At 67.5% G+C, this 27,097-nt stretch overlaps 6 protein-coding genes and 1 long non-coding RNA gene across 15 annotated transcripts; 2 read left to right on the top strand and 5 right to left on the bottom strand.

Annotated features, from left to right (window-relative positions):
- Window positions 1–4,355: 4,355 nt before the first annotated feature.
- LOC138682577 (ferritin, higher subunit-like) lies at window positions 4,356–6,062 on the bottom strand. The gene is made up of 4 exons (XM_069773834.1): window positions 5,804–6,062; window positions 5,362–5,508; window positions 5,040–5,165; window positions 4,356–4,668 (listed from the first exon to the last, which is right to left on the bottom strand). The coding sequence occupies exons 1-4, from the start codon at window positions 5,903–5,905 to the stop codon at window positions 4,501–4,503; spliced, it is 543 nt and encodes a 180-aa protein (XP_069629935.1). The 5' UTR covers window positions 5,906–6,062; the 3' UTR covers window positions 4,356–4,500.
- A 527-nt stretch (window positions 6,063–6,589) lies between these two features.
- Window positions 6,590–11,221, bottom strand: LOC138682860 (apoptosis regulator BAX-like). Of its 2 annotated transcripts, XM_069774387.1 has the most exons (6): window positions 11,053–11,221; window positions 10,795–10,846; window positions 10,562–10,720; window positions 10,345–10,477; window positions 6,969–7,067; window positions 6,590–6,881 (listed from the first exon to the last, which is right to left on the bottom strand). In XM_069774387.1, the coding sequence occupies exons 1-6, from the start codon at window positions 11,099–11,101 to the stop codon at window positions 6,810–6,812; spliced, it is 564 nt and encodes a 187-aa protein (XP_069630488.1). In that variant the 5' UTR covers window positions 11,102–11,221; the 3' UTR covers window positions 6,590–6,809. The 2 variants fall into 2 exon arrangements, with proteins under 2 accessions (XP_069630488.1, XP_069630489.1); XM_069774388.1 differs by lacking the exon at window positions 6,969–7,067.
- Window positions 11,222–11,317: 96 nt separating this feature from the next.
- Window positions 11,318–13,903, bottom strand: LOC138682859 (apoptosis regulator BAX-like). Its single transcript, XM_069774386.1, has 6 exons — window positions 13,675–13,903; window positions 13,437–13,485; window positions 13,119–13,280; window positions 12,902–13,037; window positions 12,723–12,827; window positions 11,318–12,342 (listed from the first exon to the last, which is right to left on the bottom strand). The coding sequence occupies exons 1-6, from the start codon at window positions 13,787–13,789 to the stop codon at window positions 12,241–12,243; spliced, it is 669 nt and encodes a 222-aa protein (XP_069630487.1). The 5' UTR covers window positions 13,790–13,903; the 3' UTR covers window positions 11,318–12,240.
- Window positions 13,904–13,997: 94 nt separating this feature from the next.
- SLC6A16 (solute carrier family 6 member 16) lies at window positions 13,998–18,894 on the bottom strand. 2 transcript variants are annotated; one of them, XM_069774384.1, is made up of 11 exons: window positions 18,701–18,894; window positions 18,150–18,273; window positions 17,915–18,072; window positions 17,531–17,654; window positions 16,812–16,922; window positions 16,484–16,725; window positions 16,174–16,354; window positions 15,709–15,910; window positions 15,468–15,627; window positions 15,214–15,376; window positions 13,998–14,475 (listed from the first exon to the last, which is right to left on the bottom strand). In XM_069774384.1, the coding sequence occupies exons 1-11, from the start codon at window positions 18,877–18,879 to the stop codon at window positions 14,080–14,082; spliced, it is 2,040 nt and encodes a 679-aa protein (XP_069630485.1). In that variant the 5' UTR covers window positions 18,880–18,894; the 3' UTR covers window positions 13,998–14,079. The 2 variants fall into 2 exon arrangements, with proteins under 2 accessions (XP_069630485.1, XP_069630484.1); XM_069774383.1 differs by lacking the exon at window positions 18,701–18,894 and adding an exon at window positions 17,274–17,449 and having other exon boundaries at window positions 14,005–14,475; window positions 18,150–18,638.
- CD37 (CD37 molecule) lies at window positions 18,838–21,455 on the top strand. The gene is made up of 9 exons (XM_069774385.1): window positions 18,838–19,143; window positions 19,252–19,319; window positions 19,678–19,750; window positions 19,836–19,960; window positions 20,191–20,265; window positions 20,425–20,529; window positions 20,598–20,783; window positions 20,914–20,997; window positions 21,291–21,455. The coding sequence occupies exons 2-9, from the start codon at window positions 19,254–19,256 to the stop codon at window positions 21,366–21,368; spliced, it is 792 nt and encodes a 263-aa protein (XP_069630486.1). The 5' UTR covers window positions 18,838–19,143; window positions 19,252–19,253; the 3' UTR covers window positions 21,369–21,455.
- Window positions 21,456–22,397: 942 nt separating this feature from the next.
- LOC138682799 (uncharacterized) lies at window positions 22,398–23,554 on the bottom strand. Its single transcript, XR_011322723.1, has 4 exons — window positions 23,390–23,554; window positions 23,189–23,272; window positions 22,796–23,077; window positions 22,398–22,514 (listed from the first exon to the last, which is right to left on the bottom strand). It is a non-coding gene; the product is annotated as an uncharacterized lncRNA (long non-coding RNA).
- Window positions 22,513–27,095, top strand: KASH5 (KASH domain containing 5). 7 transcript variants are annotated; one of them, XM_069774075.1, is made up of 12 exons: window positions 22,513–23,084; window positions 23,578–23,650; window positions 23,773–23,913; window positions 24,111–24,255; window positions 24,334–24,384; window positions 24,475–24,552; window positions 24,746–24,802; window positions 24,938–24,997; window positions 25,372–25,436; window positions 26,041–26,116; window positions 26,190–26,296; window positions 26,375–27,095. In XM_069774075.1, the coding sequence occupies exons 1-12, from the start codon at window positions 22,628–22,630 to the stop codon at window positions 26,541–26,543; spliced, it is 1,479 nt and encodes a 492-aa protein (XP_069630176.1). In that variant the 5' UTR covers window positions 22,513–22,627; the 3' UTR covers window positions 26,544–27,095. The 7 variants fall into 7 exon arrangements, with proteins under 7 accessions (XP_069630176.1, XP_069630173.1, XP_069630174.1 ...); XM_069774072.1 differs by having other exon boundaries at window positions 22,513–22,944; window positions 23,023–23,084; window positions 24,111–24,552; XM_069774073.1 differs by having other exon boundaries at window positions 24,334–24,552.
- Window positions 27,096–27,097: the final 2 nt, after the last annotated feature.

The raw sequence follows: 27,097 nt of genomic DNA, 5'->3' as shown, positions 1-27,097 counted from the left end.
ATCCTCAGCACGGCCTCTGGTAAAAAAGAAAGAAGCAGCAGTGACTGTTATTACCGTAGCTTGCCCCTGGCCAGAGCCCCTCCTGCTGCAGAGGCTTCTGGAGATGCACTGAGGGCCAGCCTGCTGCCCTCACCACAGGGCTCGGGGGCTGCCTGCGGCTACAGCACAGGCTTCAGGGAAGGGGCTGGAGCTGGGGGCAGCCGGACGGGGCCGGGGGAGGCTCCGGGGGAGCTCTGGCGACTCGGGGAGGCGCCCGGGGGGTGCCTGCCTCCATCCCCTCTTCCCTTTGTGATAAATGAATTTAGTCTCAAACAGGATTCCAATCAAAGTTAACAATTTATTAAATGAATAAAGGCAAGCAAACAGCGCAGGGTGCGCCGGGAGCCTCTGCTCTACCAAGACGCGTGCCGTGAAAAACAAAACAGCTTCTTTTATAGTCTAACATTTGTTACATATTCATACTAGGCGTGTCCTTCTCCATCTCCTGGTTGTGTGGGTGCAGTAGTTCTCCTAGAAACCTGTCCCTGACCAGGCTCCCCACTGTTCGCGCCAGACAGCAGACATGCTGTGTGACAGCCGACACCTTGCACAGCACCAGCTGGGGTCACCAGAACCCAAACAAGTTCACAACGGACACCTTCCCCCTCGACAAATGCATACCACGAATGGCCCATCAAGACCCTAAGTACTGCAGTCTCTGAGGCCAAATATACATCTAAATGCCTCAGTTCTCCCCTAGGATCGCCGGGCTGCAGTACCGCGCTTTGGCCGCCGGGTGGCAGCATCCCCGTAACGATCGTCTTCTGAGCATCCGCCGGGTGAGGGATGACGGACAGCTCAGCCCAGTAGAGACCAGCCCCAGGCGGGAGCTGCTTACTGGGGGCACAGGGCTTACGTTTCCTTCCCCTCTCCCCACTCGCAGCCCGGGCAGTCACCTTCATCGCCTCCGTTCCAAAAAGAACCCGAGCGGCTGGGGCGTTTACAGCAGTCAAGTGCAAAGAACAGACAATTCGGGCGGTCGCTTCTGTCCCTGCCCCCCCACCCCATTATCTAGAGAGGAGAAGCACAAGGAACCTGCAAACTTGGGGGGGGTGGTCCCCTGGACCAAGCCCCAGGGACGGCTGTATCTGTCTGCATGGGGCATCAGGGTTGTGGGAGTGACAGCAGCCAGTCAACAGATGCCGGTGAGAGATTTAAAAAAAATAAGGCGATGCAGATGACATGCCGAAGGCAGGCCAGAAGAGACCGAAAGCTGCTCTGTGCGAGAGGGGCAGCTCTGTTTAACAGGAAACGGCACGTTCGAGCCGACCAGTTGCAAGTGGCTGATCTGCAAATGAGCGGTAGGCTGGTGATCCCTGGGCTTTTTTGCCATGTCCTCATCTTTGTGCTATCAGTACTCTGCTCTCCTAATCCTGCATACGCACAAGGCTTCCTGTGCAGGCCTTGTGTCATGGTTTAACCCCAGCCAGCAACTAAACACCACACAGCTGCTCACCCACTCAGTCCCCCCCCTCATTAGATGCTCCACCATATATAACAGTTACTTGGGAAGACAACCGCCATCATTCCACGTGTCTCCCCCTTCCTCCTTCTTCCCCTAGCTTTATATACTGAGCATGACGTGATGTGGTCTGGAATATCCCTTAGGTCAGCTGTCCCAGCTGTGTCCCCTCCCAACTTCTTGTGCACCCCCACCCTACCCTCTGGTGGGGTGAGAAGCAGAAAAGGCCTTGACTGTGCAAGCACTGCTCAGCAATAACAAAAACATCACTGTGTTACAAACACTGTTTTCGGCACAACATGTGGGGGGAGCAGCTCACTTCCTGTGCCTGCCTAATTCACCTCCTTAAAACATGGAAAATAGGGGGCAGGGGGAGACAGAGATAGGAGGGCGGGGGGAAAAGCCTCACAGGGAAAAAAAACCTTGCATGTGAGCTCTTTCAGCAGAAGGCATTTGGGGGATGGGGAGGTATGCATGTAGAACCATGCATGGGGGGACATGCTTGGGGTTGAGCTACACCAGGGTGTCCACCCAGGATAATCCACAGCAGATAGCTCAGCTGGGATAACCTACAACAGAGAGGCTCAGGAACACAATGATGAAGTCCAGAGTGGATCCGAGAGGAGCACAGATGTTGTCAAGGTGCGGGGACCAAATGGAGGCATGCTAGATGGAAGAGAGGACAAAAAGACCCAGCGCGGTCATGGGGATGGACTTGGGAAGAGTTCTGAGAGAACAAGGGTCCAAAGCACACTAAGGAGCTCAAAGTATGCTGAGGGCAACCTCTAAAGCCTCAGGAGGCATCATGACATGAGTGGAGTGGTCCTGAGGGGGCCAGAGAGACAAGAGAAGGGTTGGAGACCCAGTGAGAAATCTGGGGAGACGGAGGGCATATCTGAGGAGAGTACAGGTGTCCTGATGGGCCACGGGACTGCGTGGAGGCATCCTAGATGATGTAGGATGAGGTAAGAGTGCTCTGGGGCACAAAGAAAGCCTGAGAAGAGGTTTTGAGGAAACGAGCGAGATCAAAGGAGGCTGGAGCTAAAAGATGGCTGTGCAGCACAAGGAAAGACTCAGGAGACATTGTGATGGGAAGAGAGGGATCCTGAGAGGGTCAGAGAGACAAAAGAAGACTTGGGGACACAAAGGTGAGCTCAGGAGGTCATTTGAACAGAGCACAGATGTCGTCAAGAGGGCTGGGACCGACTGGAGGCATCCTAGACAGAAGACAAAAACACTGTTTTGAGGAACAGAGATGGCCTGGGAAGACATTCTGATAGGTATCCAAAGTTCAGTCCAGGGCTAAAAGCATGCTGAGGAGAACCTCTAAGGCCTCAGGACACCTCAACAAAAGGAGTAAATGGGTCCTGAGGAGGCTGGACAGACCAAAGAACACTGGGGGACACAAAGAGGAACTCAGGAGGGGATCTGAGCAGAGTGGAAATGTCCTCAGGGTAACAGGGACTGAAAAGAGGAAATCTTGGATGGCATAGAGGAGCAGAATGGCTGTTCTGGTGGAGCTAGAGGGGTCCAAAGCACACTACAGAGGCAAGAGGGCTGTGGGGACAAGGAAGGTCTCGGGAGGCATCGTGACAGGAGCAGAGAGCTCACAACAGCATCAGAGGGACAAAGGAGGTGTCTGAGGGAAGAAGAGAGATGAACTGGGAGCTAAAAAGCTGCAAGGGTGCTGAGAAGCACAAGAAGGGTCTCGGGACATATTGTGACAGGAGTAGAGAAGTCCTGAGGGCACAAGACAGACCAGAGAAGGTGTCAGGACACAGTGTAAACTCAGGGGAATACACCCGCCCTCCAGAGCACCCCGGGGCTTTGGTGGGACCGTCAAGGGGCTCTGCTGCCCTCCAGAGTGCCCCGTGGCATATCCAGGGAGATCTGAGCAGACTACGCACATTCTCAGTGGGCAAGAGGCTGAACAGAGGCATCCTAGATGGTGCAGAGGACTAAAGGAGTCCTCTGGGGCATGAAGGGGGCTTCAGGAGGGGTTCCAAGGGGACAAGAGAGGTCCAAAGTGGACTACGGAGTTAGGAGAAGCCTGTGGGGCACGAGGGAGGGAGGCCTCAGGAGTGGTCTTGAAGGAACTAGTGGAGTCCAAAGGGGGAAGACAAAGTTCTGGGATGCGACTAGGGATGTAGGAGGAGTCCCGAAGAGACAAGCTGGGGACACCCCCACGGTCCCTGGAGGCTGAGGAAGGGACGGCATCCAGGCACCCTCACCCAAACCGCAGCTCCCGGCTTGCCGCGGCGCGTGGCATGGCTGACTGGAAACCCTGGACTTAGAACCACAAGTCCCAGCATGCACCGCAAACCAACATGTCGTGCCCAAGGCCCCCGCGGAGAACAGACGCTTCCCTGCACCGACCGGCAGCCTGGCGGCCGGAGAGCACGGCTCCCCACCGCGCCACCGCATGCAGCTTTCCCGTTCCAACCGTGCAGGGACACCATCACCTCCCACGAAAGCCCCGAGTGCACCCCGAGCTGCCCGGCAGGGCCCTTGGCAGACATCGCCATCACTCTGAGCCCCCCCCCCCAGCCTCTGCGCAGCCTTCCCCGGCACCCAGAGTCCCGTGTCCCAGCCCTGGGACGAGGGGGCCTTTGGGGGCTGTGCCCCCTACCCCACCCCCTGTGGTGTTTTCCCAGGGGTGCTGGTTGCAGGGGAGTGCCCCCCCGCCCCGACTCTCATCTGTCTGTCCATCCCCGTGTCACCCCAGCGATCGACCTGTGTGCCAAGCAGGCACCCCATCCCCCAAAACGGGCGCAACCCCCCCAAGCCACCCCTCAGAGCACCGGGCAGGGGAAGCAGGACCCCGGCGGGGGCGTTCAAAGGAGACAGACAGGAGGCAAGGGCAGACCCTTTATTGGAGTCATGCTGGAGGAGGAGACCCCCAACAGGCGAGCCCCCTTGGACGGGGCAGGGGGGTTACAGGGTCTGGGGGGGAGAGTCCTGGGAGGGGGGGGGTCCCAGGGTGCCGCCCGTGCGGTGGTTCAGCTGCGTTCCTCCAGGCTGAGGCGGTCGAAGAGGTACTCGCCAAGGCCGCTCGGGGTCCCCTCCGGCCCCCCGGCCAGGCGCCGCAGGTTGGTGATGTGGTCTCCCAGCGCCTTGATGGCCTTCACCTGCTCGTCCAGGTAGTGGGACTCGAGGAAGTCGCAGAGCTGTGGGGAGAGGGGCATCAGCCAGGGCTGGGGGAGCTCCACAGGGAGGGGACAGAGGTCTGAGGTGTGGGAGAGGCCTCAGGAGGGGCAGGGACCCCCAGGGACAGCTAGAGATCCCAAGGGAGGCACAGGGACAAGGCCAGCAAGTCCAGGCAGAGACCCTGGAAGGGCAGGGGACCAGGACGAGCACAGGGGCAGAGGAAGGGCAGGGGACCAGGACGAGCACAGGGGCAGAGGAAGGGCAGGGGACCAGGACAAGGACCCTCAAGCACAGGGGCAGACCCCAGGGACGGGTGTGGGAAGAGGAATGGGGACCCCCCCCAGCAGCATCTCGAGAGGCAGACCCTGCAGGGAGGGAGAGGGCAACTCACGTGCGGGTCCCCCTTCTCAGCAGCCAGGCGGTGCAGGTCCAGCAGCGCCTGGTTCACCGACTTCTCCAGCTGCAGCGCCGCCTCCACCGCCTCCAGCGCCGAGCCCCAAGCATCACGCTCCGGCTTCTGGGGAGGGGGACAGGGACAGTCACACACCCCCCCCGTGCAGCCCAGGCACACCGATGCAGCCGCGTCCCCCATTCAGCCCGGGCACCCCCAAGCAGCCCAAGTACCCCAACACAGCCCAGACACCCCAACACAGCCACACACCCCCACGCAGCCTGATCCCCCCCCCACCCCAAACACAGCCCAGGCATCCCACCTTGACGTCCTGCAGCAGCACGCGGCCGCCGCGGCGCGTCTGGAAGCGCAGCAGCCCCTCGGCGTGTTCTCGCTCCTCGTGCGACTGCGCCAGGAAGAAGCGTCCCAGCCGGGGCAGCGCCACGTCGTCCCGCTCGAAGTAGAATGCCTGCAGGACGGGAGGTCAGGGCGGGCACCCCTGGGAGCCCCCCCGACCCACCCTCTGGGGTCCCCCAGCTCCCACAGGGACCCCCCCCCAGCCCCAGCTCTGCCCAGGAGACACCCCCCCAGACCCCTCCCTGCCACCCACCCCTTATCTCACCCTCGCAGATGCCACCACCCCACCAAAAACGGTGCTGAGCAGCTCAGAGCAGGATGGCCCCGGGGGTCACGGGGTGCGGGTTGGGGGGGGGGGGGGAGCAGAGACGGCCCTGGGGGGGGTCCCTTGGCCCCCGGGACCCTACCATGGAGAGGTAGACGTAGGAGGCGTGGAGCTCCATGTTGGCCATGCGGTTGACGGCGGCCTCGCAGTCGCGGTGGTAGTTCTGGCGGATCTGGGAGTCCATGGCGGGCGGGCGCGGCGGGATGCAGCGACGGGATGGATGGACGGACGGATGGACGGGGACGGACGGATGGACGGAGACGGACGGCGGGGCGGGAGCGGGCCGGTTCCGTTCAAGCACTGTTGAAGCGAGAACGCGGCTCTGCCCGCACAAAGCACCGCCGGAGGTTTATATCCTGCCACCGGTGGGCGGGGAAAGGGGACCCAAGCGGCCTGCGTCCTCCCCCCGCTGAGGACCCCAGCATCGGGGCCCCCCCTGCCTGACCCCCCCTCTCCCTCGCCAGGGACCCAGGCGTCTGCTCCCCCCCCCCAAAAGCCGGGGAAGGGACCTTATCACCCAGCATCCCACCACCCCCCCCCCCAAGCATCCGGGCAGGGCGGGGTGGCCTTGGCCCTTGTCCCTGTTTGTCACACAGTCCGAGTCAGCATGACTGGGCAGGAGGGGGGGGCCCGACCGTGTGTGTGTGTGTCCCCCCCTTGCAAAAGCGAGGGCTGCCCCGGGGGGGTGCGGCTCAAGGGTACCCCCAACTCTCTCCTAGGCTGGGGGCCACAGGGAGCCTGGCCTGGCTTGGCGGGGGGGGGGAGCAGACCTGGGGCAGGGGGGGTCAGTAGACCTGGGGCAGGGGGGGTCAGTAGACCTGGGGGGGGTGGTGGTGGTGGTGTCAGTTCTGGTCCTGACCCGGTTGGCAAGGCTTTAACCGCTCGTTTATTGGAGTTTAATGAACGGGGGTTATGACTTGGGGGGGGGAAGTGGGGGGGCAAAGGAGCTGATTCAGCCCCAGGAGCCATAAAAGAGGAACTCAGCCCCACAGAGGTGCTGACTCGGGGTTTCCGCTGCTCCAGAAACTGGGGGAGCTCAGGAGAACTTGGGAGGGAGTGGGGGGGCTGGGCGCTCCCCCCTTCAGCCTTTACTTCTCGGGGCTCCCCACGGCACGGGGGTCCTGGCTCAGCTGCGGGGGGCTGTAGCTGAGGATAGAGGCCTGCAAGGAGAGAGGGAGGTCAATGGGGGGGGGGGGCAGCCCCAGACTTACACATGCCCCCACCATGGGGCTAACCCCCGCTCTCACCCAGCCCCCCTGCTGCTGGATCCAGGCGGAGAGGCGTTGCTGCAGGAAGGATACGGCCCAGTCGAAGATGGTCCGGAGGGGGAGGTCACCCCAAAGTGCCTGTGGGGACCCAGGCATCCGGGTGTCGGACTCCCCCTCCACCACCCACGGCTGCCCAGAGAACCCAGGCATCCAGGGACCCCAAACACCACCCCCCCCAAGAGGGTTGGGTGTCATCATCCCTAGACTCCAGTTTCCAAGCCCTCTGACCCCAAACACCCCACTGTCCCTCCTGGGGGGACCCCAAACACCCAACTCTCCACACACACCCCACTGTCCCTCCTGGGGGGACCCCCTGCACCCAACTCTCCCCATACACCCCACTGTCCCTCCTGGGGGGACCCCAAACACCCCACTGTCCCCACACACCCCACTGTCCCTCCTGGGGGGACCTCAAACACCCAACTCTCCCCAAACACCCCACTGTCCCTCCTGGGGGGACCCCAAACACCCAACTCTCCCCACACACCCCACTGTCCCTCCTGGGGGGACCCCAAACACCCAACTCTCCACACACACCCCACTGTCCCTCCTGGGGGGACCCCCTGCACCCAACTCTCCCCAAACACCCCACTGTCCCTCCTGGGGGGACCCCAAACACCCCACTGTCCCCACACACCCCACTGTCCCTCCTGGGGGGACCTCAAACACCCAACTCTCCCCAAACACCCCACTGTCCCTCCTGGGGGGACCCCAAACACCCAACTCTCCCCACACACCCCACTGTCCCTCCTGGGGGGACCCCAAACACCCAACTCTCCACACACACCCCACTGTCCCTCCTGGGGGGACCCCCTGCACCCAACTCTCCCCAAACACCCCACTGTCCCTCCTGGGGGGACCCCAAACACCCCACTGTCCCCACACACCCCACTGTCCCTCCTGGGGGGACCTCAAACACCCAACTCTCCCCAAACACCCCACTGTCCCTCCTGGGGGGACCCCAAACACCCAACTCTCCCCACACACCCCACTGTCCCTCCTGGGGGGACCCCAAACACCCAACTCTCCACACACACCCCACTGTCCCTCCTGGGGGGACCCCCTGCACCCAACTCTCCCCAAACACCCCACTGTCCCTCCTGGGGGGACCCCAAACACCCCACTGTCCCCACACACCCCACTGTCCCTCCTGGGGGGACCTCAAACACCCAACTCTCCCCAAACACCCCACTGTCCCTCCTGGGGGGACCCCAAACACCCAACTCTCCCCATACACCCCACTGTCCCTCCTGGGGGGACCCCAAACACCCAACTCTCCACACACACCCCACTGTCCCTCCTGGGGGGACCCCCTGCACCCAACTCTCCCCATACACCCCACTGTCCCTCCTGGGGGGACCCCAAACACCCCACTGTCCCCACACACCCCACTGTCCCTCCTGGGGGGACCTCAAACACCCAACTCTCCCCAAACACCCCACTGTCCCTCCTGGGGGGACCCCAAACACCCAACTCTCCCCACACACCCCACTGTCCCTCCTGGGGGGACCCCAAACACCCAACTCTCCCCAAACACCCCACTGTCCCTCCTGGGGGGACCCCAAACACCCAACTCTCCCCACACACCCCACTGTCCCTCCTGGGGGGACCCCAAACACCCAACTCTCCCCACACACCCCACTGTCCCTCCTGGGGGGACCCCAAACACCCAACTCTCCCCAAACACCCCACTGTCCCTCCTGGGGGGACCCCAAACACCCAACTCTCCCCAAACACCCCACTGTCCCTCCTGGGGGGACCCCAAACACCCAACTCTCCCCAAACACCCCACTGTCCCTCCTGGGGGGACCCCAAACACCCCACTGTCCCCACACACCCCACTGTCCCTCCTGGGGGGACCTCAAACACCCAACTCTCCCCAAACACCCCACTGTCCCTCCTGGGGGGACCCCAAACACCCAACTCTCCCCACACACCCCACTGTCCCTCCTGGGGGGACCTCAAACACCCAACTCTCCCCAAACACCCCACTGTCCCTCCTGGGGGGACCCCAAACACCCAACTCTCCCCACACACCCCACTGTCCCTCCTGGGGGGACCCCCTGCACCCAACTCTCCCCATACACCCCACTGTCCCTCCTGGGGGGACCCCCTGCACCCAACTCTCCCCATACACCCCACTGTCCCTCCTGGGGGGACCCCAAACACCCAACTCTCCCCAAACACCCCACTGTCCCTCCTGGGGGGACCCCAAACACCCAACTCTCCCCAAACACCCCACTGTCCCTCCTGGGGGGACCCCAAACACCCCACTGTCCCCACACACCCCACTGTCCCTCCTGGGGGGACCTCAAACACCCAACTCTCCCCAAACACCCCACTGTCCCTCCTGGGGGGACCCCAAACACCCAACTCTCCCCACACACCCCACTGTCCCTCCTGGGGGGACCTCAAACACCCAACTCTCCCCAAACACCCCACTGTCCCTCCTGGGGGGACCCCAAACACCCAACTCTCCCCACACACCCCACTGTCCCTCCTGGGGGGACCCCCTGCACCCAACTCTCCCCATACACCCCACTGTCCCTCCTGGGGGGACCCCCTGCACCCAACTCTCCCCATACACCCCACTGTCCCTCCTGGGGGGACCCCAAACACCCAACTCTCCCCAAACACCCCACTGTCCCTCCTGGGGGGACCCCAAACACCCAACTCTCCCCAAACACCCCACTGTCCCTCCTGGGGGGACCCCAAACACCCCACTGTCCCCACACACCCCACTGTCCCTCCTGGGGGGACCTCAAACACCCAACTCTCCCCACACACCCCACTGTCCCTCCTGGGGGGACCCCAAACACCCAACTCTCCCCACACACCCCACTGTCCCTCCTGGGGGGACCTCAAACACCCAACTCTCCCCAAACACCCCACTGTCCCTCCTGGGGGGACCCCAAACACCCAACTCTCCCCACACACCCCACTGTCCCTCCTGGGGGGACCCCCTGCACCCAACTCTCCCCATACACCCCACTGTCCCTCCTGGGGGGACCCCCTGCACCCAACTCTCCCCATACACCCCACTGTCCCTCCTGGGGGGACCCCAAACACCCAACTCTCCCCAAACACCCCACTGTCCCTCCTGGGGGGACCCCAAACACCCAACTCTCCCCAAACACCCCACTGTCCCTCCTGGGGGGACCCCAAACACCCCACTGTCCCCACACACCCCACTGTCCCTCCTGGGGGGACCTCAAACACCCAACTCTCCCCACACACCCCACTGTCCCTCCTGGGGGGACCCCAAACACCCCACTGTCCCCACACACCCCACTGTCCCTCCTGGGGGGACCCCAAACACCCAACTCTCCCCAGGGACCCAGGCATCCGGGCCCACCTGCCGGACCACCCGGTAGGTGAAGTAGAAGAAGACAACGACCCGTCCCCAGTTGATGCCGTCCTGGAAGAGCTGCTCGGAGACGTCAGCCAGGGCGGGAAGGGGTGAGCAGCCAGCCAGGGACCCCACCAGCCTGGGGGCATGGAAGCAGCAGTGAGGCCGGCGGTGGGAGGTGGGTTGGGGGCAGCTATGGGGCACCCAGGGGTGGGGGTCTCACCTGTCCATCTCGGGGTCCTGGCTCAGGCGGCCCCAGACACGGAGGACAGCCGCCCTCAGCGAGGCCACGGCAGTCTCTTCCCCCACCTCACCCCCAAGCTCCTCAGGGGGCACCTGCCTGGGCAGCCCACCCTCCTGCTCCAGCAGGCAGAGGATAAACCTAGGGAGGGGGGCAGCAGGGTGAGGGGGGGGGGGGCCTTGCAGCCCCCAGGGTAGGGGAACCCCTTGACTCACCCCCGGAGCAGGGCACTCCCGATCCGCACAATGCAGGAGGTGCTCTCAGAGCCTGGGGGGGACACAGAGGAGGGAACAGGGAACGGCCACCATCCTCACCCAGCCGCACAGAGGCCCCCTGCCCCTCCTGGACCCCCCGAAAGCAAAGCAGGTGTCCAGCCCCACCCCCCCCCCACCAGCCACACTGGCTAAAGTGAAAGTGAAAGTGGCCCTGCCCTGCCACCCCCCCACATCCCCCTCCTGCCCCCCACCCCATACCTGCTGCCCACAGGGTCTCCAGGAGCCCCCCACCCTCCTGCCCCTCCATCCCGCACCCCGGGGACCCACGGGGCTCCCGGACACCTGGGCCCCCCCTGCCGTGGGCGGGGCGAGGCAGGATGGTGCAGCCACACTCCTTTGGGGCTCCACGAGGGGGTTTCGGGGGGACCGGGGGCAGGGGAGGGTGGGGGGTGTCACAACAGCCAGATTATTATGGTGGGGGGGCACTCTGGCAGCCCCGGCCTGACACAAAGCACCACAGGGCTCCGTTTCCCCTTTATTTTCAGACATCAAAATACCCGAGATACAAAACAAGGTACAAAAAAAAAAAAATCTGAAGAAAACAGGGGGGAAGGCAGGGCCCCCCCAGCCAGAGGGAGGGCTCCCCCCATGACATCATCATTTCATGACATCACTCCAAAGAGCACCAAGTGGGGATGGGGAACGTCACTCTGCCCCCACCTTGGGGCAGCTCCTTAGGGACACTGATTGCAAAAGGGGAACCTCTGAAACCGGGGGAGAAGGGGGGGTGTAAATGGGGGGTATGGCCCCCCCCACCCTGAGAGCCACCACCAGGGAGGGGGCCTCCACCCCAGGGAGGGGTGTATTGCACCTGGGGGGCCTTTCTCAGGGCAGGGAGCCCCCAATAAATACCCAACCTGCAACCATGGCTGCAACCCTCCCCCCACCCCCCCCAATAGCCCCATTTTTGGGGGTCACAAAGACCCCTCATCCCCCATATCGGGGGGGTGGGGCTGAGATCACAGGACGATACCCAAAGCACCACAAGTCCTGGGGTCACACCTCTCTGAGGCCGGGGCTGTGTTGGGGGCCACAGCCACCCATCCCTAGGCATCAGGGGCACCCCAGCACTGGGACTGGAGGACAGAGGGGGTGGTGGTGAAGTTGTGTGGTCTCCCCCCCCCCCCCCCCGCCCTGAATCTGGCAGGGTCCCAGCCGTGGCCCCCAGGCACATTTGCCCACTGTTGGGGGAAGGTCTGGGGGGGCCACAGCTGCCCTGGGGGAGGGCAGACCCCAAAGTTCAGGGCAAGTCTTAACAAAGTCCTGTTTGTTAAAAAGCCCCCCCGCTCCTGGAAGGCACAGCACCCAAGGGGCTGGAGGGGGGGTCAGCACCATCCCTGCCGGCAGGGGCCAGTCCTGGGGGCTAGGCTGCGGCCTCCGCCAAGTCTATGACATCTTCCAGATGGTGAGCGAGGCCGTGAGGACACCAGCGGCGAAGATGGTGATGGTCTGCCAGGTCGGAGTGCCAAAGTAGGAGAGGAGCCCTTCCTGGGGGAGCAAGGGGGAAAGGAGGGGGCATCAGCCACATGTCAGGGGGTGGGTGTGTGTCCCCCGAGGCAGAACCAGATTTCTGGGTCCCCTCCCCATGGCGGAAAATGCGTTGGTGTGAAGCAGAACAGGGGCTATGGGGGGGGCAGCAACCAGGAGGTGGGGTGAGGGGCAAACGGGGTGTCACGGGGGGGCCCATCCTTTCCCCCCAAGTCAAGCAGGACTTGCAGGATGACACAGTTAAAACCTTCAGGGTCAAGAGTCTTAGAGAGAGAAAAGCAGCACAGGCCTCCCGTGCTGTGCATGGGGGCCCAAAACGGGGCTCAGCCCACCCCTATGCCCCCCCCCCCCGCCAGGACTCAGTGGGTTCAGGGACTCACCCATCCTCCCTGGGCCTGGATCCAGGCCAGGACATGATCCCGCATGTACTCCATGGTCCAGCCCAGGATAGTCCGGACCAGCTCAGGGACCTTGGTGCAAAGCGCCTGTGGAGACAAGGTGGGTGGGAGTGTCAGAGGGGGCTGGGGGGAGGACACAGGGGGAGGGACAGGGGGCCCACCTTCAGCACCAGCTTGCAGGCGAAGTAGAAGAGGGCAACAACACGGCCCCAGTTGAAGGTGCCGTCAGCAAACATCTCTGCAGCCACGCGGAAGAAGAGCTCCTTGGGGGCATGGCACCCCACCTGTTCGATCATCCTGGGGGGGGCGTTGGCAGGGCCAGTTAGCGCAGAGGGGGTGCACCGGGGACCCCCGTCCCCTCACGGCACCTTCACCCACCTCTGCAGCTCCGTGTTGCTGTCCAGCTCGTCCCCGATGCGGCGCAGGCATTCGCTCAGGTGCTTCGTGTCAGGGCTGCTGGGCTGCGGCCCCCCCAGCTCCGCCTGGCTCAGGGCCACCGCCTGCGCGTCCCCGCACCGCTCCACGCGGTCCCGGATAAACCTGGGGGGGGGGCAGGAGGGACCCCCGGAGCTCTGGGTGGCTGCCTGAGGAGCCCCCCCCCCCCCAACACCCCCTGCCAGCCGGAGGGCTCCCCCACGCCCGTTCTCCCGGCGGGTCGCCCCCCAGGCCCCGAACCCCACCCGGCCCCCCACTCACCCCCGCAGCAGGATCGCCCCCGTCCGCATGATCTGGTCCGACGAGGCCCCTGCGGAGAGGGGGGCGCTGACCCGGAGGAAGCGGGGACAGGCCCCGGACGCCCCCCCCCCGGCACGTACAGGCCGCGCACCCCGGCCACCCCCCCCCCCCCGCCGCCCCAGCCGGGCCCGGGCCCGGCCCTGGCCCCAGCCCCGCGGCGGCCCCCGGGGGTCCCGCCCACCCGGCCCCCCCCACTCACCACCGCCCCCCGGGGGCGGGTCGGGCTCACGGCCGCCGGAGCCGCCCCCACCCTCGCCGCCGCCGCCACCGCCGCCGCCGCCGCCGCCCCGCTGGGCCGCTGCCGCCGCCGCCATCGCCGCCCGCACCACGTGGTTCGGGGCACCGGCGTCACGTGATACCAGCCGCAGGAGGACGGCTGCCGACTGCGCCCCGGTCACGTGAGGGGGTGGGGGTGGGCAGGGAAAAGCCACGCGACAGCGCCCGCCGCGCGTCTTCACGTGACGGGCCCAAGGATGACGTACCGCAGTCCCCGCCACCGCCGTTCTTAAACGGGCAGCACCGTGGGTGGGGCCCGGCCCGGCTCGGCTCCGCCCTTCGCCCCGCCCCTCAGGACTCCGCTCCGCTCCGCCTCCTCCAGGCCCTTTTATTGACCCGCTTCAACGTGGTGGCCGAGCGTCTCCATGGCAACGCGGCTCCTCCCCCCCCGCACCGCCAATGGGCGCCTCTCCCGCCTCAGGCAGCGTGGCCAATCGGGAAGCAGAGCTCCTCGCCGTCCTCCAATGGGGCGCCTTCCCGCTCGTCCGGGCAGCGAGGCAGGGGCCGGGGGGGCGGCGGGGGGGGCCGAGTCGGCCATGCTTTCCTCCTCCTCCTCCTCCTCCTCCTCCTCCTCCTCCTCCTGGTCCCGTGGCCCTGGGGGGTCCCGGGGTGGCCCGAGCATCCGGCGCAGGGCAACGAGGGGGATGGGCAGCACGGCCACCACCATCAGCCCCAGGGTGAGGGCCAGGGCCCAGGGGGGGTAAGGCCGCCGCCACGACGTTGCCTGCGGGGAGGACGGTCAGGGGGGCCGAGGGGTCCCGGTGGCGGGGGGGGCATGAAGGGGCAGGGGAGGTCGCAGGGTGTGGGGGGGCCGTGGGGCCACGAAGGGACAGGGGAGTTTGTGGGGTGTGGGGGGGCCATGGGGCCACGAAGGGGCAGGGGAGGTCACAGGGTGTGGGGGAGCTGTGGGGCCTCAAAGGGGCAGGGGAGGTTGTGGGGTGTGGGGGGGCCGTGGGTCACGAAGGGGCAGGGGAGGTTGCGGGGTGTGGGGGGGGCGTGGGTCCACGAAGGGGCAGGGGAGGTCACAGGGTGTAGGGGGGGCCAAGGGGCCATGAAGGGGCAGGGGAGGCCGCGGGATGTGAGGAGCCATAGGGCCACAAAGGGGCAGGGGAGGTCACAGGGCATGGGGGAGCTGTGGGGGCCTCGAAGGGGCAGGGGAGGTCATGGGGTGTGGGGGGGCCATGGGGCCTCGAAGGGGCAGGGGAGGTCGCAGGGCGTGGGGGAGCTGTGGGGCCTCGAAGGGGCAGGGGAGGTCATGGGGTGTGGGGGGGGCATGGGGCCTCGAAGGGGCAGGGGAGGTTGCAGGGTGTGGGGGGGCCATGGGGCCACGAAGGGGCAGGGGAGGTCGCGGGGTGTGGGGGGGCCATGGGGCCACAAAGGGGCAGGGGAGGTCGCAGGGGACAGGGGTCCTGGGCATGGGTCAGGACGCTGGCTGGTGAGGGGTCGCAGCTTGCGGTCTCACCGTGGCACGGTCCCAAGCCTGGTAGGTGGGGGGGTGCAGGGCCAGCTGGCCCAGGCTGGCCCCCAGCAAGGCCACCATGGCCCCAGGGCTGCCAAAGCGCCACAGGGGCCCGTAGAGCTGCCACGGCCGGTGGCCCGTCACCTCCCACACGGCAGCCAGGAACCTGGGGGACAGGGTGGGCAGGTCAGGGGGGGTCAAGGGGCAGTCCGCGGCGGGGGGGGGTTGGCTGTGGTCAGGGTCTTCCCCCCCCTCACCTCTCAGCCCCGTAGACCCAGGCCACGGCCACGGCCTCGCAGGCGGCCACAGCCAGCAGCGGCAGTGTGGCCACGTAGTCATCGAAGGCGGCCACCAAGTAGCTGCCAGAGCGCTGGGCAAAGGGCAGCCCCAGCACGAAGCCCCCGGCGCAGCACAGCACTGAAGGGGCAGAGCAGCGGTTTGGGGGGGGCTCCCTCCCATCCCTGCCTGCCCCCATCCATTGTCCCCCCGCAGCCATACCAGTGAGCAGAGCACGGCGGCGGCGCAGGACAGGGAAGGCATCAAGCAGAGGTGTGAGGACAGCCTGGACGGTGCCCAACATGGTGCCCAGCCCCAGCCCCAGCAGCGTGAGGAAGAAGAGGGTCGACCAGAGTGGCGCCGCCGGCAGCAGCGTCAGCGTCTCTGTGAAGACGATGAAGGCCAGGCCTGGGCCCTCCACTCCCTGAGGCAAGGAGCGTGGGGGTCAGAACCCTCACCCCAGTTTTGGGATGGAGGATGGTGCAAGGGCAACCCCTCGAACAGTCTGGGGGGTATCACCCAGGGTGTGGGATGGGACAGACTCGGGGGTCCCCTTGCCCTGCCCAGGGGAGCCCCCTGGTCCCAGCTGTGCCACCAGCTGGGGTGGGATGTAGGACAGGTTTGAGGAGGGGGTACAGTTTGGGGGACCCCAACCCCAGGGGGTGTCCAGCTTGTCACCGGCATCACCTTGTTCATCTCCTCCTCCAGGCGGCAGTCGGTGACACCCAGGGCATCCCGCAGGGCTGGGGGCAGCCCCCGCAGCCAGACGCTGTACTGGGGGGCTGGCAGGGCCGTGAGGTTCCCAGGGGGGCGGGCGGTCTCGGGCAGCTCCCCTACCGCCAGCGCTCGCGACACCAGCTCTGCGTTCCTGGAGGGGGGCAAGACAAGGGGAGCGCCGGCGTCGCCGCAGGGACACGGGGGTCCCGCACCGGGTGCAACACCCGGGCATGGTACCCCACCTCTGTGCAGGGACCCCAACCACGGGGCACCCCCCCACCTGCGGAGGCAGTGCTGCGTGCGGCGGGTGGCGCGGGCACCCAGGACGGCGAAGACAACGAGGGTGGCCAGGAGGGAGGTGAGGGCGTTGAGGCCAGCCACCAGCACGGCGTCGCGGTGGCAGTCGCTGCGGCGCGCGCCGTAGCTGGCGTAGGCGATGACGCTGCCGAAGCCCAGCCCCAGCGCGAAGAAGACCTGCGTGGCTGCCTGCCGCCAGGCCTGGGCTGTCCCCCACACCGACACCTGTGGGGAAAGACGGGGACGCAGTGGGCTCAGGGCAACCAGGGCCGATCCAGGCAGGGCTGGGGGTCCCTGGGGCAGGGCCTCACCTTGGGGGTGAACATGATGCGGATGCCCTCGGGGGCCCCCTCAAGCAGCAGCCCCCGGACCAGGAGGCAGAAGAGGACGAGGTAGGGGAAGAGGGTGCTGACATACAGCACCTGCGGGGGCAGACCCCATGACCAACAGGGCCACTGGGACCCCCGAGCTGCTGGGGCCACCGCAACCCCCCAGCTCTGCTTGACCCACCAGGACCTCCAAGCCACTGGGGCCACCAGAACCCCCGGCTCTGCCTGACCCACGGAGCCATCAGCACCCCAAATCCTCCACCCCTCCAGTGCCATGCGCCCCCCAGCATTGCCTGCCCCCCCACACCATGCACCCCAGAGACCCCCAGCACAGGACCCTCCCCAGGCTCCAGCACCCCCACCCAGCACCACACAGCCCCCTCCAGTCCCCTGGCTCTGTGCCCCCCCCCCCGGCTCCAGCAGCCCCGCAGCAACATCACCCACCTTTCCCGAGGACTTGATGCCCTTGAGCAGGGAGGCCCCCACCAGGGCCCAGGCCCCCAGGAGCCCCCCCACCAGGGCTGGCTGCAGTCCCCCCCCAACCCCCATCTCAGGGGTGACATCCAGTGTCTGCCGGTACCAGAAGTAGGTGGTGGGCGAGCTCAGGGCGCACTCGGGCTCTGGCAGGGGGGACACAGCAGGTCATGGCAGGGCTGGGGTGCCCCGAGACCCCCCTTCTGGGGCTCCCTGGGGACCCCCACCTGTGCGATTGGGGCCAGCGCTGGGGCAGCTCTGCCAGGGCAAGGGGTGCTGGAAGGAGCGGGCGAGGTAGAGGAGGCTCCAGGCGATGATGACGTTGTAGTAGAGCGCCACAAACATGCACACCTGCGGGGGGCACGTCAGCCAGGACCCTGCTGCAGGGGAGTCTCGGTGGTATCCAGGGACCCCCACGCACCCCACAAGTGTCCCCTGATGCAGCCTCCCCCACAGTGAGCATCCTGCGGTGCTGTCCTGGGACCCCCCAGCAGCACCAAGAGTCCCCACCACGGCACATCCACCGAGGGTGCCCTGAGAGCCCTGCGCTGCCTGGGACCCCCCCCCCTTGGCCTCCAGAGACCCCCCCCCCTCGGCCCCCAGCCCCATACCAGGCAGCTGGCCAGCCCAATGCCGGCCAGGCGGGGACTGATGCTCCTCCAGACGCCGACGCTGCCCTGGCGCAGGCACTGCCCAGCCGCCAGCTCCAGGAAGAGCAGGGGGATGCCCAGGAGGAAGAGGAGCAGCAGGTAGAGCAGGAGGAAGGCCCCTGGAGGGGATAGGGGGGTGAGGGGGTGATGGGACTCCCAGCACCCACCCCCCCCCCCAGCAATTCCCAGCACTCACCACCCCCATTCTGGTGGCAGAGGTAGGGGAAGCGCCAGACGTTGCCCAGGCCCACGGAGAAGCCCAGCTGGGCCAGTATGTACTGGGCTTTACTGGTCCAGGCGGGTCGGGGGGGCACCTCCTCCTCTTGGAGGGGCCCAGCATCCCCCCCCAGCACCGGCTGAGCCTTCTGCATGGCGGGGCGGGGGGGGGGCTGCCGGCGCGCAGACACGTCGCAGTCACGCTGGCGCCAGGCACACGCACACCGGTGACCTGCGGGACCTCGCACACGCGTGGCGCCGCACGCCGGAGCGGAGCGGCGGCCGTGCGCGCAACGCCCACGCGTGCGAGAGCGGCTGGCGGCGCAACCGTGCCAGCCCCCCCGGGGGTGAGCCCTGAGCGAGCCCCGAAACTCGCTGTGGCTCCTCGTTAGCAGAAACCCGGACCTGGGCCGCTCGCAACCGCAGGAGGACCCAGGTGCCAGGGCACCCCCCCAGCCCTGCAGCCCCCCAGCTCTGCAGCCACAACCCCGCAGCCCACGGTGCCCTGCAGCCCCCCTCAGCCCCACTCACCCAGGGTCCAGCGTGCCACGGCCGGTTGCATCAGCCGGGACAGGCGGAGACGGGTCGGGCCGCCCAGAGGCGTCACCCCTGGATCCCCCCCCCCCCCGCCACCCCCCGGCCCCAAAACCTGGGGCAGGGGCTCCCCGGTGCATCATCTTCACCATCCCCATCCCCACCACGACCACCATCGTCTCTGCTCGCGTGACCCCGCCGGGGTACCCCAGGAGATGGGGGGGGGCGCAGGGGGTGCAAGGAGTTGTTAAACCTTCCCGGGGCGGCCGATGGGGGTCCCGTCCCGTGGGTCCCGAACAGGAGGTGCGGAGGGGCCCGATCCTGGCCCCGGTGCCGCCCCACGCGGGACGCGCCCCCCCGTGGAGCTTCCGCCACCCCGAGCGCTTCCTGCCCCAACACGGAGCCGAGGACGGGGCCACCCACGGGAGACGACGACGCAGGTGCCTGGGGGAGCTGGGGGGGGTTGGGGGGGGCTTCGTCCCCCGAAAGAGCCGGATCGGGCCCCCGGGGGGGGTGCTGACCCCGTGCCTCCCCCCCCCCGGCTGCAGACATGAACCCCAAAAGCTGCCTCGGCTTTGCCAAGTGCTTCCTCTTCCTCTTCAACCTCTTCTTCTTTGTGAGTGGGGGGGGGACGTGTGGCTCTGGGGGCGCAGGGGGGACATGGGTGCAGGGTGCGACATGGGGGGACACGGTGCGGGGGGGGGACATGGGCTGAGGGGACGTGGGGGTGTGGGGGGACTTGGGGTACAGGAAGGACTTGGGGGTGCAGCAGGGACATGGGGGGACATGGGGCTGGGGGGACACGGGGGTGCAGGGGGGACTTGGGGCTGGGGGGGGCCAGCCATGCTGTTGTGGGGGGCTGGTTGGGGGCCAGCGATCTCCTGGGGCCTGTGGGAGCTGCGGAGCTGGGCAGGCCCCAGGGCACCCCGACTAGCTGACCTGGGCCGAGCCCCTCCGCGGCCCCCCCCGCCCAGGCCCTGGGCAGCCTCCTCCTCGCCTTCGGCCTCTGGGTCCTCTTCGACCGGCAGAGCTTTGCCGCCGTGCTGGGTAAGGGACCCCTGAGCCATGGGGCAAGCCAAGCCGTGGGGCATTCCCAAGCCGTGGGGTGCCCTGACCCCCCGCACCCCCCCAGGGTCGCCGCTGTACAGCCTGCGGGTCTGGTCCTACATCTTCTCGGGGGTCGGCATCGTGACGATGCTGCTGGGCTTCCTGGGATGCCTGGGCGCCCTCAAGGAGATCAAGGCCATGCTGCTGCTGGTGAGTGGGGCGGGCTGGGGGGGCCGGGGGACCAAGAATTGGGGGCCCGGCTGGAGGGCGGGGGGGGTGTTCTGCTGCAATTTCCTGGGGCAGCCGCGGGGCCACGTGGTTTCACCACATCCTGCGCTTGTGGGGCGGCGGGGGGGACAGCGCTGGCCCCTCTGTGCTCCCCTGGTGCCATGGGGCTGTGGGGGTCCAGCTGACCCCAACCTCCCCCCCCTGCCTTCCAGTACTTTGGGATCCTGCTGCTGCTCTTTGCTGCCCAGATCACGGTGGCGGTCATCGTCTACACGCAGCGTGTTACCGTGAGTGCGGCACTGCCGGGGGTGCTGGCGGTGCGGGGGGGACCATGGGGGAACAACACTGGGGCCATGGGGCAGGGCTATGGGGGAACACTGGCGCCGTGGGGCAGAGCCGTGGGGTGATGCTGCAGCCGCTGAGTGCTGTGCTCACCCCTCCTGCAGCTGGCCGCCAAGGTGGCCACCTACGTGCAGGAGCTGATCCGGGGGTACCCAGCCCAGGGACCACCCGGGGACCCCCATGAGAGCTGGGATGCCATCCAGCAGCAGGTGAGACCTCACAGGGCCCAGGGGGGCCCCTCAGCCTCACGGCCGCCCCACTGACAACCTGCCCCCAGCTTGCTTGCTGTGGCTGGAATGGACCCCAGGACTGGAACCGCCTCGACGGCCCCCCCAGGGATGGGGACGGGGCCATCGCCTGCTCCTGCCTCAAGGCGCTGGCGCCCAACGGCACACATGGCTCCCCCCCAGCACTGCCCCATGGCTTCTGCCCCATGGCTGCCTCCCAGGACATCTTCCCCATGGTAAGGCACAGCAGGTGCAGCACGGGGGGCTCAGGGGGGTCCTGGAGCTCTGGGGGAGTGCAGAGAAACAGGGGGGTTGTGGCCTGGGGGCTCCAAGCAGCCCCCCCGGTTGTCACCCCGCTCCCGGCAGGGCTGCGCTGAGAGCGTCAAGGGCTGGCTGGCCGAAAACCTGGTCACCGTCGTGGGGATCTGCCTGGGCATCGGCCTGCTGGAGGTAGGGGGTCTGCCGCAGGGCTGGGGGGCTGAGCCGGGGGGCAGCCCGGGGGCTGCGGGGCCACGGGGCAGGTTGGGGTGGTGGGGTAGTTCATGGGGCTATGGAGCAGTCCGAAGGGCTGAGGGGCAGCAGGGCCGGGCTGTGAGCCAGTCGGGTGGCCAGAGTGTGGTTTGGGGGCGGCGGGGCCGGGCTGAGGGGGCAGCTTGGGGGGCCACGGGGTGGTTTGGGGGCAGTGGGGCAGCCGGGGGGGGGGCTGCGGGGCAGCCGCAGAACAGTCTTACCCTGTCCCCCAGCTCTGCCTGCTGATGCTGTCGATGTTCCTGGTCAGGAACCTGGACCCCGACTACGAGAAACTGCTGCGGGGGTTCTGAGGGGGGGCCGGGCCGGAGGGGGCACCGCGGGGCTCCCCAATCTCTGTTCTCCCTTGGCTCTCGGTCAATAAAGCCAGCTGGAAGCAGCACGACGGGGACGGGGACGGGGACGGGGGGAGGTAGGACCCGCCGTCGCCCGATTCTCCCGCCCACATGGAGCAGCACCGGCGGGAACGGCTGGCGCCCAGCCCCGCCCCTTTCCCCCGCCCCTCTCCCGGGGCGGGAACGGCTCGCGCGCCCAGCCCCGCCCCTTCTTCCCCCGCCTCTCTCCCGGGGCGGGAACGGCTCGCGCCCAGCCCCGCCCCTTCTTTTTTCCCCACCTCTCTCCCGGGGCGGGAACGGCTCGCGCCCAGCCCCGCCTCTCTCCCAGGGCGGGAACGGCTCGCGCCCAGCCCCGCCCCTTCTTTTCCCGCCTCTCTCCCGGGGCGGGAACGGCTCGCGCCGCCACCAACAGCCCTGTGAGGAGATCGTCGTCTCCCGGTGGCCCCCGCCGTCCCCCCCCCCCATCCCCCGGTGCCCCCCGTCGTCTCCCGGTGCCCCCCGCCGTCCCCCGCCATCCCCCGGTGTCCCCCGCCATCCCCCGGTGCCTTCCTCGGCCCCACTCGGCCCGGCCTGGTCCCGGGTACCACCCACGGCCTCTTCTCCCCTCGGGGCAGCGGCGCCCCTTGCCCACAGGACCCCCCCGGGCCGTGCCCCAGGGCAGAGGGGACCTCCGAGCACCCACACCCCCCTCCCCGACTCCTGTCTCCGGCTTCATGGCTGCGGAGGGGCCCCCAGACCCGTCGCCCCGCACCCCAGGCACCGCCACCCCCCCCGAGGAGGCTGCTGTGGAGGGAGAGACCCCGCAGGACCCGTCGCAAAGTGGGTACCGGCCGGCAGCCCGCCTGCTCCCGCTGGCCAGCGACGTGAGGGACCGGGGGTTTCGAGGGCACAGGTGCCTCCATAACCTCTCCCGTTCCCCCCCCCCCAGCAGCCCAGGACAGCGCAGCCACACGCCAGGGCAGGAGCTGCTGCTCAGAGGAGTTCGTCCTCAACTACACCTTCACCGTCTGCGACCCCGAGCAGACAGGTAGCGAGGGGCCAGGGCTGGTGCAGGGGGGGCCGCAGCCCCGGATACGGCTTCAAGGTGCTTTTCGAAGGCTCGACCTGCGGTTAACACAGCTCCACCAGGGACGGGGCTGCCGGAAAATCCCTCCCGCCCACAGCCTGCCCCCACCTGGGGAGGGCAGAAGGCCTTTCGGGGACCCAAAGTTGCCTCCATGCCAAACCCCCCGCCTGGCCCTTTCCCAGTCCCACCCCGGCTGCTGCTCCCAGGGAGTGCGCATGGAGCTGGTCACCGGCCATGGGTGAGGGAGGGGGTGGCCCCACAGCCCGACACCCCACCCTGTGCCGCAGGGACGGTGCTGGCGTGGCGGGTGGTTGAGTACCTGCAGGCGGTGACAGGGCAGAGCAGCGAGGAGGGCCAGCTGCGGGCACTGCACCGCATGCTGGACCCCGAGGCGGCTGGCGCGGCACTGGACTTGCCCACCTTCCGTGCCATCATGAGGGAGTGGATCGCGTCGTGCCAGCAGGAAGGGTCAGTGCCGGGGGACCAGGGCCAGAAGGCGGTTCCTCGTGTACCGGCCGGCACAACCGACAGTTCCCATCTCTCCAGGGGCCCACGGTTCGCCGAGGAGTGGGACGTGGCGGCAGGCGACCTCGGCCTAGTGCTGGCGGGTGGGTGTCGGCGCAGGAAGGGGCCAAGGGGAGGGAAGGGGGAATCGGTGCCCTGTGGGGCGGCATCACCAGAGCCACAGTGGGGACGCTGGCGTCTGCCTCACCTCGGCGAGTGCTGTCTTGCCCCCCTCTGCCCCGACAGGGCGCCTCAGCCGCAGCAAGACCAGCAGCTGTCTCCTCCTTCCTTCCTGCTGGGGAGAGCAGCCAGGTCGGCACACAGGCTGTGCCAATGATGGTGTTTGCGGAGGCACATTGGGCGCTGGCTCGCAGGCACAGCATCAGCAGGAGCCAATTTTTTTTGAAACCTGGGGACGTTGTTTTGGTGCTGCTGGCCCTGGCTCCCTCCTGACAGCAAAGGGGTGGATGGGCAGACAGATGCTGACAGCGTCAGGAAAAAGCCCGCCGTCCCCCGGCAGCACCACTGCCCGCGCGGGCAGCGCTGCTGGCAGGAGCGTGGTGCAGCCCCAAAAATTCCCTTGTGCCTGTCCTGCAGCGGGGGAAGGACGCACAGCCCAGGCAGCTGCACAGCTCGAGGGCGATGGCGGCAACACAGACATCATGAGCCCGTAAGTGCTGCCTCACCGGGGACCTAGTGCCGGCCCCAGCCACACTCTGCACCGGGGTCCCCAGCGATGCCAGCCCCAGCCTCAGCGTATCCCCAAACCAGCGGCACATCCCACCCTCACAGCACCGAAGCCACTGGCCTGCGCCGCCATGCCGAGCAGCTGGCTGCCCAGAACACCAAACTGCAGTGGGACGTCAAGCTGGCCGAGGAGCTCAACGTCCACCTGGCTGAGGAGACGACGCAGCTGAAGGCTCAGCTGCGATGGTGCGGCATCGGCGCAAGGCAGGGCTGGGGGCTTCCCCACACCATCCTTGCGCCCAGGGGTGTGGGGGCAGGCGGTGGGTGCTGGGGTGGCTGGCCACCCCCTTGCCAGTGGATGCTCACCCCCGGGGAGGGGGACGGTCCGGGCTGCTGGGCTCCGGGACCGCACCGAAGCGCCGGTGTCTGGCTGTCCCCGGTAGCAGCCAGCAGGCGCTGGAGCAGGCCAGAGCTACCGCCGAGGAGCTGGAGGACCTGAAGGCCGTGGCAAAGGGGCTGGAGGAGGAGAACAGCGAGCTCCGCCAGCAGACACGCCAGCTGGTGAGAGGCCCGGCCTCCTCACTCCCGGTGAGCCCCCGACTGCCACCGAGGTGCCAAGCCGGCACGCGGGGAACCAGCTCAGAGCCCCGCGTCTTCCCTCCCCAGGAAAAGGAGCAAAGGTGCCTGAGCTTGCAAGCCAACAACCTCCAGGAGGAGGTGAGGACACCACCGGGGGCCATGGGGAAGGGGGCTTGCCCCGGCAGTGCCAGGGTTGCGGTGAACACCAGCCCCTTTTGCCCCAAGCAGAACCAGCGGCTGGTTGCCGAAGGCCGTGGGCTGAGGCAGCGGATCCAGGCGCTGTCAGCCGAGATGGCCGACCTGGAGGTAAGCGGCGTTGGCGGCGTCCACACCGCCTGGCCGGTGCCAAGCACTTCGTTAAGCGCTAACAAGGCGGGTGTCTGTCCCCCTGCCCAGCGGCAAGCACCCTGTCCTTGGGCAGCCCCACCGTCTCTGCCACCGTGCCGCGGCACAGCCGCCCGCGCACGCTCTGGCTAATGCGGCCTCTTCCCTCTGCCAGGCCCAGCTCAGCCGCTGCACAGTGCTCCTCTCCTCCCGGGATGTGGCCCTCGCCCAGGTAAGCACCACCCGGGGATGCACATAGCTCTGGCCGCCACCACCTCAGCCCTCAGGCCACCCCGCAGTCCCCTCCCGCAGCCGGAGACCCCCCCCCCAGACCCTGCGCCCCCTCACTGCCACCCTTGTTCCGCAGGCGGGGTTGCGGGTAGAGGAGCTGACGGTGGCGCTGGAGGAGTACGACAGGGCGGTGCAGGTACGGCATACCCAGCCCCGTCATGCTCCTCGGCCGGGGGGCTGCAGCCCCCCGACCCCTCCTGGCCACAGGGAGCCCTGCGCCAGGCAGAGCCAGAGCCCCCGGGCCACAGGCAGACCCCCAAGGCAGCCGCAGAGCCCCAAGGCGGCCACAGCCCCCTGCCACAGCGGGAGAGCCTGTGGCCCCTCCGGCCACGGTGCAGGTGCTGACCGAACAGCCCATCCCGGGGGGCTGTGGGGAAGACCCAGCGCCCAGCAGCCGCACTGGCGACCCATGGCAGTGCCGGGTCCCACCAGTCCTGCCCCAGGGGATGGCAGAGCAGCGCAGAAAGTGCCTGAACACCCCGCAGCGTCCGAAAACCTCTTCTCCCCCAGGAGCTGCGTCTGGAGACGATGCGGCTCCGCGACCAGCTGGGCCGGATGCAGGATGCCTGGGCCATGTACGTCGTCGCCGCCTCCACCGGGCCAGGAGGGACGCGTGGGTGGGACAGCACTGGCACGCAAGCTCAGCTCCAGCTCCTCGGTGATAGGAAGTGCCAGCTGTGTTGCACAGCATCCTACTGGCTGGCAGCCCGGCTCCGAAAGCCTTAAGTGGGGGGAAAAAAGGGGCAAATGGTGAAAACTGGGACTGGCAGAAAGGGGGGGGTCCACCTCTGCCTGCAGCACCAACCCCTGGCGTGAGACAGTGAGGCATGAGGGACCCCCGCTGCAAGGCTGCCGGCAGCATGCCGTGGCAAGCCACGGCAGGAGGTGCTCAGGGGCACCTGGAGCCGGGACACCGCAGCCTCTGCCCGACAACTGCCTGGCAGATCCCGCTCTGCCGGCCTGGCTCTGCTGCCACACCATTACATCGCCACGGGACGGGGGCACGTGGCAGCCAGCGCCGCGGCCGTGCGCCTCCACGGTGCAGCGTGCGTTTCTCCCACTGAGGGAGCCGGGGGGTTCCCCCAGGGCCACCAGTCGCGGGGCAGGATGGGGCCCCCACCCGGCGCAGCCGCCCAGGCACCCCCTCACGGTGCCTCACACCTCCTCTTCCTCACGCAGGCGGCCGTGGTGCCCACTCGGCGAGGCCGTCGTCCCAGCACAGCCGCTCAGCGCCGAGATCGCAGCAACGTGCCGGGTAAGGGTGGGGGCACGGGGGTCCTGGCGAGGGGCACCCCAGCCGCTGACCGCCGGCCCATGGCTCTGCCCAGGAGACGGGGGAAGCAGAGGAGGACGCAGGGACGGCGGCGCCCGGAGCCCTGGGGGGGGACGGTGAGGAGCCGGCGGAGCCGCAGCAGTGCCCAGGCCCCAGTGAGAGGTAGAGCCAGGAGCAGGCAGCGCTGCCATGGCTCGGGCGGCCAGCCTGCGGCTAACGGCCCCTCGCTCTCCCTCCCAGCAGGCCGCCACGGACGCTGCTGGCCCTGCCGTCGCCACCGGCGCTGCTGGCCCTGCTGCTGCTGCTGGCCCTGCTCTGCCTCCTGCCCCGCCATGGGCTGGGGCTGCCCAGTGGCATGGCCGCCTGGCCCCAGTTCCAGCTGCGGTACCGGAGACCCCCACCCCTGTGAGATCCCCGCCACAATAAAGACCCGTTGGGCACCACGGCTTCAGTCCGCTGCGACTTCCCTAGTCCATCCCAGTCTTCCCAGTGCTGCTCACCAGTCCACCCGAGCCCATCCCAGTCTGCCCAGCCTCTTACCAGCCCATCCCAGTTCTCTCCCAGGTCCCCCGTGCCTCTTACCAGCACACCCCAGTTCTCCCAGTCCCAGACAGGAGCATTTGCAGCACCATCTCAGGGCTCTTTACACTGCCAGCGGGATCAGGGTGGGGGAGTCCCCCAAGCTAACCAGCCCCCCCCCAGCCCCAGCCTCATTAGTGGGTGCCCCTGGCCCGAGTCAGCACGTGAGTGGGGGCAGCCGCAGCGCCTCGTTAGCTGAGCCCTCACAAGGCTAGGGCAGCTGCTGGGGGGGGACACACCTCAAGAGGAATTTTGTGGAACCCCCCCCAGCCCTGTGTTCCCACGGTGGGTCTGGGGTGGGTTTGGGAGTGCAGGGCCCCAGGGATCCCCCCAGCACTGCCATCTCAGGGCGCACTGGGGGTGCATGAGGGGTGCAGGGGGCTC

The sequence above is a fragment of the Haliaeetus albicilla genome, chromosome 29 (assembly GCF_947461875.1).
Source record: "Haliaeetus albicilla chromosome 29, bHalAlb1.1, whole genome shotgun sequence".
Classification (NCBI taxonomy): Eukaryota; Metazoa; Chordata; class Aves; order Accipitriformes; family Accipitridae; genus Haliaeetus; species Haliaeetus albicilla.
The sequence above is the reverse complement of the archived record's forward strand: the minus strand, read 5'-3'. Positions and strand labels throughout refer to the sequence as shown.

Excerpts from the sequence above, each read along its gene's own strand:
- KASH5 (XM_069774069.1), top strand. The coding sequence starts at position 22,628 with ATGCCAAACCCCCCGCCTGGCCCTTTCCCAGTCCCACCCCGGCTGCTG. Across the intron at positions 24,998-25,371 it reads AGTACGACAGGGCGGTGCAG|GAGCTGCGTCTGGAGACGAT; the intron begins GTACGGCATACC and ends CTTCTCCCCCAG. Across the intron at positions 26,297-26,374 it reads TGCCCAGGCCCCAGTGAGAG|CAGGCCGCCACGGACGCTGC; the intron begins GTAGAGCCAGGA and ends TCTCCCTCCCAG.
- SLC6A16 (XM_069774383.1), bottom strand. The coding sequence starts at position 18,324 with ATGCAGAAGGCTCAGCCGGTGCTGGGGGGGGATGCTGGGCCCCTCCAA. Across the intron at positions 16,355-16,483 it reads ACGCAGCACTGCCTCCGCAG|GAACGCAGAGCTGGTGTCGC; the intron begins GTGGGGGGGTGC and ends GCCCCCCTCCAG. Across the intron at positions 15,911-16,173 it reads TGGAGGAGGAGATGAACAAG|GGAGTGGAGGGCCCAGGCCT; the intron begins GTGATGCCGGTG and ends TCCTTGCCTCAG.
- LOC138682577 (XM_069773834.1), bottom strand. The coding sequence starts at position 5,905 with ATGGACTCCCAGATCCGCCAGAACTACCACCGCGACTGCGAGGCCGCC. Across the intron at positions 5,509-5,803 it reads CCTACGTCTACCTCTCCATG|GCATTCTACTTCGAGCGGGA; the intron begins GTAGGGTCCCGG and ends CCCGTCCTGCAG. Across the intron at positions 5,166-5,361 it reads TGCTGCTGCAGGACGTCAAG|AAGCCGGAGCGTGATGCTTG; the intron begins GTGGGATGCCTG and ends CCCCCTCCCCAG.
- LOC138682859 (XM_069774386.1), bottom strand. The coding sequence starts at position 13,789 with ATGGCGGCGGCGGCAGCGGCCCAGCGGGGCGGCGGCGGCGGCGGCGGT. Across the intron at positions 13,486-13,674 it reads CCCGCCCCCGGGGGGCGGTG|GGGCCTCGTCGGACCAGATC; the intron begins GTGAGTGGGGGG and ends CCCTCTCCGCAG. Across the intron at positions 13,038-13,118 it reads AGCAACACGGAGCTGCAGAG|GATGATCGAACAGGTGGGGT; the intron begins GTGGGTGAAGGT and ends CGCCCCCCCCAG.
- LOC138682860 (XM_069774387.1), bottom strand. The coding sequence starts at position 11,101 with ATGGAGGGGCAGGAGGGTGGGGGGCTCCTGGAGACCCTGTGGGCAGCA. Across the intron at positions 10,721-10,794 it reads GGGAGTGCCCTGCTCCGGGG|GTTTATCCTCTGCCTGCTGG; the intron begins GTGAGTCAAGGG and ends CCCCCTCCCTAG. Across the intron at positions 10,478-10,561 it reads CAGGACCCCGAGATGGACAG|GCTGGTGGGGTCCCTGGCTG; the intron begins GTGAGACCCCCA and ends CCATGCCCCCAG.
- CD37 (XM_069774385.1), top strand. The coding sequence starts at position 19,254 with ATGAACCCCAAAAGCTGCCTCGGCTTTGCCAAGTGCTTCCTCTTCCTC. Across the intron at positions 19,320-19,677 it reads TCTTCAACCTCTTCTTCTTT|GCCCTGGGCAGCCTCCTCCT; the intron begins GTGAGTGGGGGG and ends CCCCCCGCCCAG. Across the intron at positions 20,998-21,290 it reads TGGGCATCGGCCTGCTGGAG|CTCTGCCTGCTGATGCTGTC; the intron begins GTAGGGGGTCTG and ends CCTGTCCCCCAG.